The sequence below is a fragment of the Perca fluviatilis genome, chromosome 9 (assembly GCF_010015445.1).
Source record: "Perca fluviatilis chromosome 9, GENO_Pfluv_1.0, whole genome shotgun sequence".
In the NCBI taxonomy this organism is placed as follows: Eukaryota; Metazoa; Chordata; class Actinopteri; order Perciformes; family Percidae; genus Perca; species Perca fluviatilis.
Window position 1 is genome coordinate 20998570 of NC_053120.1, and position 11653 is coordinate 21010222.

An 11653-nucleotide genomic window follows, 5' to 3' on the forward strand; every position below is an offset into this window, starting at 1 on the left:
TTTGTTCCAGGCTCTCTTTGTTCCCGCTGTGCACAGGAACCAAACAAGTCCCAGGGGGCTTTTACTTATTACTTAAGGGAGATGTTGAGGGAACATTTATAATTTGTGGAATTGTCGTGAGCTATAGTTATATTTATATTTTATATATTTAATCTCCTCTGTGCTTTTAGGCCATTTAGATAGCAAATACAATACAATACAAAATACAATACAATGCAAACTCTGAATGTAAAACAAACTGAATGTAAAGTTTTTCTGTGTCTGTTGACATTTGTATGTGTGTTCACACCAGCAGGTTGCAGATGCACCAATAGGATGCTTCCGGAGGGCAACTGCTGGAGTCCACTGAGCCAAGAGAAGATGTCTGTCGGTCTTTGTGTCAGACATGAGGAACAACACAGTCATTGAAAGCTTAATGCATAAATAATAGCATAGTTGTTGAATGCAAAAACAAAGAACGCATGTATTCTGTGAATAACACAGAAAGAAAAAAGTTTTGCAGCTTTGAAGTAACTATTTTATTTTCTGTGCCCACAGCAGGTGATGTGGTGGTTAAAGCTGCATTTGACCATTATGGGTTAAGTAACCTCATAGCAACAGAGCCTTGACAAGACTCCAGCAGGTACAGTCACAACCTTTCAAATGTAAGTTCCCTGGTCTGGTCCTCCCAAGTTCTGAAAAAAAAAGCCCAGACTGGTCTGACTGTGGATTGAGCGTTTTGATACTTTCACAGTATTTAGATAGCACCTCGACCTGCTTTATAATAATAAACATGTAAATGACACTTTTTACAATATGGGACCTTTAAGATTTCTATTATGTAGCCACAGGTGATCATGAACTGAATCTCCCCCAAGATCTTTCTCTCAGCTTTTCTAATGACTTCATAAAGCAAAAAATACTGTGAAGAATGGGGGCTTGAGTGCTAAAAAATCAGTCAGCCACATCTCTTCGTATGTTCCACTTATTCTTTATAATAGGCCTCTGTTGGTCATTAACCCCAGGTAATCAGGTGTACCATCCCAGCTGAAAATCCGCCTGGTTACTGCAAGCTATTTTCCAGTTGAAATGTCTTAGTTTGGCTGTAATGGGCTCCTCCTCATTTTATGGCCTCTTATGTTCTTCAGCACATTGCCCTTTTCACACGCAATTACCCCTCAGCTCTATTTCAGGCTCATTAGCAGGACTTGCAGGCTTATCCCTCCCTAAAAGCAGCAGGCTTCAAGGGATATGACAAGTTCTTCTACTTCTGGAAGAGAATCGTTTAGCTCATCTAAAACTGTAGAACTGTAAAGCCATTGAATTTAAACATTTTTCTTATAATAGAAAGGATCACTGAGGGAAGATAAACGCAAGTTTTAAGTTATATCATACATAGAGTAATAGTTTCATCACTTTGGCTACTGACACTGATACACTGTATTGTATTAGCACTAAGGATTTCTGCTGCAGATTCCTCCATGTTTTTTTTTTCAAATCACCTTGGGATAGTCCATCAGAAACTGCAAAAGAGGTTTGCTCCCAACAACAACCATGCAACCTTTAACGGTGTTTATGAGCAATAACCTAATTCTCTGCTCTCTACCTCATTGTGTGTTTGTGTGGCTAAAAGAGGGTCCGCTGCTTATTGTCAAATGGAAGCCCATGTAGCAGAAGCTCAATTGCATTGCTTTGGGAACATTAGATAACCTTCAGAGCAGGGCATAAAATGCTATAGTCAGCAAATACGTAGCTCCAGCCAGTCATTATAGTGAAATTGCCTCATGGCGAGGTCACCTGCCAGCTTGTTAGATATAACTGACCTTTTGATAGCAGGTCTTTTTTGCAAATACATTGTTTTGTCTCTTGGACATCTGCACTGTGAGGTTTAAGAAACATTTAATAATAAGTCATATTTTGTAACATTATGAGAAAATCTTCTCCAGGATTTTTTAAAACTTAAAAGTGAATTAACAAGTAAATTTAACATCAAACGCAAATTTGCCAGTAGTAACATTCTTTAGAGAAATGTTTTTCAAAGGGCAGAGAGTTTGAGATGTTCACATTTGGAGCTTTGTTCCCAGGCTTTGGCTGTCAGGATGTTGCTTGACCCGAGGAAATTAGGAAATTATTGTTTTTGAATTTCAGTAAAGTAGGACATTTCAGTGGATGCAATTGAAAGTCAGATACATAGTTTTGAATCCACAACTGGAGCTGCCAGTACACTAAAGACAGTTTAATAAGGAGATTGGAAGTGTATAACAATATTTATTAGCAACAGGTTAGCAACAGAGAAAAACTTTGGCATTTACTGTAGTCGACTACACTAAGCAGAGGCCCATATGAAGATAATAATAATTATTTGTAACACACTATATTTAAGCAAATCTCAAAGTGCTACATAGAAATGCAGGAGAAAAAAATATTAAAAAAAAAAAAAAAAAAAAAAAAAGAACAAGGAAAGGGTTAAGTAATCAGTCAAAAGCTCTGCTGAAAAGGTGGGTCTTAAGGCCTTAAAAGCATCCCCAGTCTGGTGTCCTCAGGTGGTCGGGGAGAGCATTCCACAGCCTGGGAGCAGCTGAGCAAAATGCCCCATTGCCCATAGTACGGAGCTTGGTTCAGGGGGGTTTCAGGAGATATGCTGAACCAGAGCGGAGGGAACGTGTGGAGGTTTGTGGGGCGAGGAGTTCCTTGAGGTAGAGGGGAGCATCACCATGGATGCACTGGTGGGTAAGAAGGGAAACATTGTACTCAATCATGAGTGAGACTGGAAGCCAGTGGACTGATTTGAGGATGGAGGTGATGTGGTCATGTTTGCACACCCTCATTAAGATCATGGCAGCGCTGTTCTGGATGTACGGCAGCTTCAGGAGGCTTTTGCCAGAGATCCCAATGAGGAGCACATTGCAGTAGTTGAGCCTGGATGAAACAAAGGCATGGACAAGCTATTCGGCATCTGGCAGAGTCAGTGTGGAGTGGAGTTTGGATATGTTTCTGAGGTGGGAGAAGGAGGTTGTTTGATGTGTGCCTCAAAAGTCAGGTGAAAGTCCATTTTAACACCCAGGTTGGGGACTGATGTTAAAAAAGGAATATCCTGACCAGGGAAGGTGACGCTGGTAATGATGGATGACCGGACCTGGTGTGGGGTGCCGACTAGGATGGCTTCAGTCTTTGAGCTGTTTAGCTGCAGGGAATTTTGCTTCATCCACACCTTTATCTCATCCAGGCAGGTGGTAAGTGTGGATGATGGCATAGCAGCAGAGGGGGTTGGATTAGTCCTGATGAAGAGTTGATTGTCATTGGCATAGCAGTGATATGAGATTCCATGCCGGCTGATGACATGTCCGAGGGGCAGCATGTACAGGATAAAGAGGATAGGGCCGAGTACTGAACCTTGAGGTACACCACAGGTGACGTGTCAGGGATTTAGCCTCTCCCAGGGCTACATGCTCCGTTCTACTGGTAAGGTAGTATGAGAACCAGTTATAGACCCATGTCGGAGAGACCAATTTTGGAGTGTAAGCGGTAAAGGAGGATGTTGTGGTCCACGGTGTCAAACGCAGCAGTTAAGTCCAGGAGAATGAGAAGAGATGGGGAGCCAGCGTCTGACCAGAGCTGTTTCCGTGCTGTGGCCTGGGCGGAAACCAGACTGGAACTTCTCATACAGGTTGTTTTGGGTTAGATGGTCCTGAAGCTGTGTGACAACAACAATGGAATATTTGAGATGGGCCTGTAGCTGGCAAAGACTTCTGGATCTGATGTAAGATAAGAAATAGGACAAAATGAGTCGAGATGCAGGAGATGGTGGAGTGAAGTCAGCCGGTGGATGATGGAAATTCTCAGTCACAGTTTATTTTGTAATTGCTAAACGACAGTAGGCACAACTGGAGCCCCATGTGCATAACTCTCACCACAGTCTGCACAGCAGCAGTTTATGTGGCTTTAACCACAACCTGCACAACGCTGTGGATCTACAGCACTTTGTTCAAATGCTAACACACTGCTGTCAAAACTCTTAACCACAATTTCAAAACAGAATGGATTTCTACCTGGTGCATTTCAAACGCTGCTGATTGCAATTCCAGCTGAAAGCCTGAGCAGGTGTCTTTTGTTTTAGACTTTTTTTTACTGTATATATATATATATATACACATATATATATATACACATATATATATATATATATATATATATATATATATATATATATATATATATATAGGGAAAAGCTCAGAAATACTTTTTTTTAAATAAAAAAACACCAAATAAGAATGAAACAGTTATACACTGTACTGTTTGAAAGAAACAGTGAACAGGCAAAAGAGCAAAGCTATCAATATGTCTGGGTAAGATGTCTGAGGTTACATACACAGCTAACAATAATATAGCTTTACTACGTACAGTAAAACCGTGTTTTTCAGAAAGTAATGGAGGTGGAAGCAATGGAAACACCACATTCATTTGTATTTAGAGATGATGCAGGTGCATGGCAAGCGAGGAATTCCATGTGATGATGAAAACTTGTTGCATGATGCTGGAGAGAGGCAGGATTAGCCCCACAGTTCTTTGTTACTATTACTTTAGTTTGTAACCTTTTTCCCAGTAATTATGTAAATTACTACAGACAAACTGAAAATACATATCTATTGAAGCAAACTTCTATTTTTCATTTTCATTCCTTCTTGTTTACATAAAAAACTGGTATGTTATAAAATAAATCATGTGAAAGAATTTCACTCTTTTCTTCATCGAAAATATTGATTTGTGTGAAGTCACTGAAATAATTAATAAACTGTAAAGATTTAAAATGTTTCTAATTTTCTGTCTTGGTGTCTCGATGAGGATTGTTTCTCTGCACTGAGCCTGTTTTGGGATGTGTGAAGAGTTGTTGTTTGGAATGAGTTTTGCAGGTTATGTGAACTGTTTAGATCAGGTGACTGTTGGTAATGCAGACTGTGGTTAAGGTTTTGCACATGTGGCTTCAGTTGTGACCACTATCGTTTAGCAATTGAAAAAAACTGTAAATGTCTTTGAACATCGTGGAGGTTTTGGTGGGGATGGTGGTTATTGTGGTGGGTTGTGCAATATTGGAACAGGAGAAAATAGCAGAAGTAAAGGCAGAAAGTGAAAGAAAAGCTCTTCCATATTGAACGTTTCCCAAAGCTTCATGATGATGTGATGATTTTTACACCAATGCAGGAGAGCTGTTTAGGATATACCAAAACCTCTGGAGACTTATGCCAGACATCCCAGGTAGGAATGCTGTTGTTTATAGGATGCATGGATTAAAAGATAAAAAGAAAAATAAAGTATTTTGAATCAGTACAGATGCAATCAGATCATAACTTTTTTTGTTTAATAAAGGTACATTTCAGCAGTTTGTAATACATTTCTAACTCATATGCTGAGGTGTTTCCACAAGCTCTGCAGGGTCATAGCTACCATTGAGGACACTGAGGTCATGTCCTCTGTATTTCTGTTTTTCTATTGTTAATTTACAAATTGGGGTATTTATGAGCTGGTTGTGTCATATTTAAATTGGACTACTTTAAGGCCAATAAATCAATAAAGGTTTTAGCTTAAGTTGTGTAATGAACTGGATGATTTAAACCGCGTCTCATTTTTTCCCCCTTTCAGACAATCAAAGTCCCAATAACTGCAATGTCTTTATCTGCAATCACTGAGACACAGACAAGCAAGTATAGACTGGACTAAAATACATCAGTTACTCAAATCGGCATAAATAATAAATACATCAGACTGCTTACTTCATTTGAAGACGAGAATAGCTTTGTGATGCAACATCACAAAAAAGGACTTAACAATAGCTAAATGTGCAACACAGCTGCAATTCAGAGCGGGATGAAATATTTAGCAGCACAACTCTTCACTTGAGTTATATAATATGTTGGTGTTTTTCAGACATCTGTTGTGTGTGTGTGTGTGTGTGTGTGTGTGTGTGTGTGTGTGTGTGTGTGTGTGTGTGTGTGTGTGTGTGTGTGTGTGTGTGTGTGTGTGTGTGTATATAGCCCCGAGGTGAATCTGATAAAGCAAAGTTGTGTTACCCTTATTCAGTCTCTTCATTAACCAGCCTTGCGGTCTGGCACAACTTCATAGGATTTTTTCCTTTACAGAAGACTCCCCCACTCATATGCGTAATTTACAGGGGGGATGGGTAAATTGCAGTGACTGGAGTAGTCTCCAATTAGATCCCATAAAAAAAGATGGCGCTGCCCATAGCCGTTATTCAGAAACGGTGCCTTTAAACAAGCCGCCAGGACTTCTGTACGGTTGTGATGTTACAAATATACTTTATATAGGTAGTAAGTGCTGCTACAGTGCGGTTACAGTCATTCCCCTGCTGCAATCACGGTGCAGAGACACAAAGAGCACAGTTACGGAAGACAGGAAGCACTGACCAATCAGAGCAGACAAATGGGCTTTTTCAGGAGTGGGGCTTTAAGAATATTCAGATAGTATGAGAAAAATAAAGTTTTTTGAACATTAAAGCATGTAAACCTGTTCCAGTAGAAACAGTTTGACTGACAATAGAAACACCACTGGGAACATTTTACGAAGTGAAACTGTTAATGTATTAACCTTTATTAATTAGCAGGCAATCCAGTCCCAGACTCATCCTCAGGGTTTTCTACTCTACATATTCATGAACTGACCTGTGGGATTTATTTTTTTAGCTCTAAAGATCCATTTTGACCTTGTGGAAAGACAGCAATAATTCAGTTTTTAGTAATAACATAAGGTTGTTTCTTTAATTAACGGCCACTGATGAAAAAATAAATAAAGCAGTAACATTTAACTGCTAGGATGTCTGATGATCTAAATTGCAGACACGTGTTAACCAATTCTAGATTGTGTTAAATAAAGTTTCCTATGAGCTTCTCTTGTTTTCTGTGAATGAGACACATCTTGTGGATCTCTGTCTCCCCCTGCTGTAAGAGTGTGTTTGTTGTGGCAAGGTGCCTGGATTTCAGTCATAAAAAGACAAAAAGATTTCCAGGAAGATGATTCAATCATTTTACAATGCATTATGAATTTAAAACATTTATATATATATATATATATATATATATATATATATATATATATATATATATATATATATATATATATATATATATATATATATATATATATATATATATATATATTAAAAAAAAATTTGTACAGTTACACATGCAGTAGATTTATAAAAACACGGGCACAGAAAACAGGATTAAAACATGCAAATGCTAAAATCCTTAAAAAACACACATGCAATTAATGAATAAAAGAACACACCAACACAGAAATTCACATGCAACAATACAATAAGTGGCATACACGGATGTTATTATATATTAAAATTCTTCACTTTTGACATACAAACTAACTACCTGCTCAGCACCAAACAGCAAACAGACACAGTTAGCAGAGAAACACATTCTCTAAATAAATGACATTCTTCCTCTGTATCTGCTGGATGTATAAATAGGCAACTGTTTGCTGACAAGTTTGCATCAACGTCATACCTTAATGTGATAAGTCAATGTTCTCACAGCTCATTTCTACTGCTCCCAGTTAGCCAGAAAATCAGTTAATGCAGTTTAAAGAAGAGTTGTAGTGCCTGTATAGATCCATCAACATGTACAATTTCAGATCTTATACGTATGTTTTTATGCCTGTTGGACAGCTAAACAATGAGTGAAACTCGCTATAAAGCTCCATAATGCGGATGGTAGCTGCAAATAGAGGTGATATTCTATAGAGTCATCGCTACGAGCGACCCCTTTTTCTAGTCACATTATCATTTGATACATTGTTAACATAAGAATGTTGATTATTGCCGCTAATATTACATGTTGGCTTTTATACAAGCAAATAGGGGGTTTAACATCTTACCTAAGGATGCTTTGGAAGATCAAATGTATTTGTATTTATTATAAGGATCCCCATTAGCTGACGCCTAGATGACCAGCTAGTCTTCCTGGGGTCCAAAACAACATTTAATCAGACAATATTAAAACCTTTCATAACATATACTGAAAAGAAAATAAATTAAAAAAGAAAATAAATACAACAATATCTGCTTACAAAACTAAATAACAAAGAAGAAAAATTACAATTAAAATTAAATGAAAACAATAACAAACCAAGCAAATGGCTAACAAACCAAGCAAATGGCTGCTTAAGTGCTGCTGTTGTTTTAAAGTCCTTCAGTCTCTGCCTCTCTTAGAGGCCTGAGGATGACCTCTTTCCTGTAGGAGAAGCGTGTGAGTTTGACCCTCTGGTAAATCCTCTCCCTGCGCTGCAGCAGGCGGTAAAGAGACAGGGTGAACTTTGCCAGTGCCAGTGTGCAGGTGATCTCCACCACCAGCAGCGTGGTGTAGATCATCATCTGAGATTTGCACCCCTGAACTTTGTTTCTATACTGATCCATGAAGTAAGGCGATGGCTCCTGAATGATGGGCTCCATGAGACAGGTAAAGATCACTGGAGTAGTTTGTGGAGGAGCCGTCGTTGTTTGGGTAGTGGCTGGTTGGGTAGTCATGAGTGTGGTGGTTGTGGGCATAGTTGTATAAGGTATAGTTGTTGAAGGTGTAGTTGTGGTCATAGTGGTTGTTGGTGTAGTTGTTGTGGGTGCGGTTGTTGTTAGAGTAGTTGTGGGTGTTGTTAGAGTAGTTGTGGGTGTGATTGTTGTTAGAGTAGTTGTGGGTGTGGTTGTTGTTAGAGTAGTTGTGGGTGTGGTTGTTGTTAGAGTAGTTGTGGGTGTTGTTAGAGTAGTTGTGGGTGTGATTGTTGTTAGAGTAGTTGTGGGTGTGGTTGTTGTTAGAGTAGTTGTGGGTGTTGTTAGAGTAGTTGTGGGTGTTGTTAGAGTAGTTGTGGGTTGTTGTTAGAGTAGTTGTGGGTGTTGTTAGAGTAGTTGTGGGTATGGTTGTTGTCGGTGTGGGTGTTGTTAGAGTAGTTGTGGGTGTTGTTAGAGTAGTTGTGGGTGCGGTTGTTGTGGGTGTGGTTGTTGTTATAGTGGTTGTGGTTGTTTGCAGAACAGTAGTTGGTATAGTGGTTGTAGCTAGTGGTGTGGTTGTAAGGATGGTGGTAGTTAGTTCTGTGGTTGGGAGTGTAGTAATGGTTGTGGTGGTGGTTGGTGTTGTAGTAATAAGGGTGGGAGTTGTGGGGGGAAGGGTGGGGCAAATAAATTGATCCTCTGTTAATGATTTGATTTCCTCCCCTTTTAGAGCTTCTGGATACTTACAGACAGCAGGAGACACAATCTTGTCAGAGTTTGCCTTCATCCAGAGATGAAGATGTATCAGATTACAGTCACAGCGCCAAGGGTTGTCATTGAGGTGAAGTTTTTTCAGTTTTGTTAAAGGCTCAAAAATGTCCTCAGGAAGCGTCTGGAGGTTGTTGTGAGCTAGCTTGAGTGTGATCAGTGATTGTAGCTTTTCAAACACATCTGCGCCCAGCAACTTTATCTTGTTGTTCAGTAGATTTAGCTCTGTTAGCTTCTCAGGGCCTTCAAAGTATTCAGCATTCAAGGTGACAAAGTGATTTTTAGACAGATCTAACTTCTTGAGTTTCTTCAGAGGACTGAATATTTCTTTAGGAAGAGTGCTGAGATCGTTTTGACTGAGGCTTAATTCTGTCAATTTAGGCATTTCTCCAAAGAGCACAGGTGGTAGACTAGTCAGTTTATTTTTTTGTAGGGTCAACGTTTTGAGCTGAGGGAAACCAACGAAGAATCCTTGAGGTAAATCAGTCAGAAGGTTACTATCCAAAAGCAGTTTACTTAGCTTGTCTTTATGGGGAAATAGATTAGGTGACAATTCGGTTATTTGGTTTCCCTGCAAGCCAATTTCCTTCAAGTTTGGCAAATTCTGAAAAATCTCATCAGGAATGGTGGTCAGTTGATTCTCATAAAGCCGTAGTTTCTCCAGCTTGTTTAAGTTTGAGAACCAGTCTGAAGATACAGCGGTGAGATTGTTTTTAGCTAAATGGAGCAGTATAAGGTTCTCGAGACCATCAAAGGTCCCGTCTTCAATTGATTCAATCTCATTCGCATATAACCAGAGCTCGTTTACTTTGTTAAGGCCATCAAACAAGCCTTTCTGCAGACTACGGAGCTTGTTTAGCTTTAGTATAACCCTCTCCAGGTTGCTGAGGTCTTTAAAAACTCCCACTGGGATCAACGTTAATGGAGTGTTGGAGATCTCAATGTACTTGAGGTTTACCAAACCTTCAAAAGCTTCTGGCTCAATAGATGTTGTGTTGGTGTTAATGAACTCCACCTTTTCGAGCTGTGGGTTTTCAACAAAGGCTGCTTTGGGGATTGTTTTAATCTGGCTATCCAGAAAGAAAACCTCTGTCACACCTGGTCTCAGGGTGCGTGGGATTTCCGTCACAGATAAACCGAAAACATGCTGGTTTTCTGTGGGGCAGTCTGTCTCCTTTGTACATGGTTGGTTTTGAGACAATGAAGACTCAAACAGTAATAACAGACAAAGAACAATGATTTCTCCTCTTGACATGCTTATTCACTATGAAAAGAAAAAAGTGATAAATACAATGTTATATAAAATTGAGTAGATTTAACTTGGACCTTGTATACAGTTTAGAAGTTAGTTTAATGTGTAATATATCTTCCCTGTGGTCAAGTATGGGTAACATCATAAAAAGCTTTTCTATGTCAAGTTATTATTAAATGTGATGTTGCAGAAAAATGCCAAAACCTACCTTATTTTTTCCTTTCCAAGAATGAAACCGGTTCTTGCAGCAATGAGGAGACACAAACAAGCTCAGTCTCATTAGTTATCTTCTGTATCAATGCTGGCCAGCCGGCCTCTGTAAAGTGTGCGTCACATGTGAGGCGTGGTCTAACACACTTCTGCAGCTTGAGATAAGAGCAAGGATGGAAGGTTTTTGTTGTTTCTGCTCTATATTTTTTTCTTTTCAAGAATTCATACATTTCAACAGCATCCACAAACTTTTGTTTTCAATAGTCTGAATATTCTAGATTAAAGTAGCGTATAAAACAGAGCCCTCTGCCATCACTAGGTACAAAATTATTGAATGTTAATTTTACATTTGATGGATGATTAAGCTTTCACTGCTGACTCTTAAGACTGCACTACCTACCATCTGACGTGTTAGGTATGTTAGGTTATTCACCACAGACAGTAGCATAAACAGATAAAAGCTTGATTATTATTCATCATTCATGCACACTCTCTAAAAATACTCTATGTTATATAAACATTTTGAAAATATGTATCTGTTCCCACATCAGGAAAAGCCAAAACTTCTATTTTACATGCCTTTATGTACATGCTTGTTGATTGTGTTTTGTTTTAACTTCCTTCCTAGAACATTGTTATTGTCAGGCAACAATTAGACATACATTACGGCATTTGTTACTGATTTGATTTGGCAGGCATCCGTAACTGCAGGCAAAGCAAAGAGTGGAATACTTGGCTTTTATCCAAATGTTTCAAACTTTTTCTGACTTTCTTCCATTAGATGGCAGTATTTTGTGTATAATTGATTAAATGGAGAGGAAAGTAGACATAAGTCAGATAGGTGGCTGTCGTTATTACCAGTGATAAATGTACACCATCACTACATTGCAAAATAAATACAGATTGCTGTGAATGCCACCAAGCAACACGTTTCTGGTGCA

General features: G+C 39.0%; 1 protein-coding gene across 1 annotated transcript; it reads right to left on the reverse strand.

Moving 5' to 3' along the window:
• Window positions 1-8279: 8279 nt before the first annotated feature.
• Window positions 8280-10798, reverse strand: LOC120566203 (carboxypeptidase N subunit 2-like). The gene is made up of 2 exons (XM_039812523.1): window positions 10711-10798; window positions 8280-10514 (listed from the first exon to the last, which is right to left on the reverse strand). Exon 2 carries the CDS (start codon window positions 10503-10505, stop codon window positions 8403-8405), a length of 2103 nt encoding a protein of 700 aa, XP_039668457.1. The 5' UTR covers window positions 10506-10514; window positions 10711-10798; the 3' UTR covers window positions 8280-8402.
• Window positions 10799-11653: the final 855 nt, after the last annotated feature.

What these genes read in the sequence shown, in the direction of transcription:
- LOC120566203 (XM_039812523.1), bottom strand. Translation starts at nt 10,505, where the DNA reads ATGTCAAGAGGAGAAATCATTGTTCTTTGTCTGTTATTACTGTTTGAG.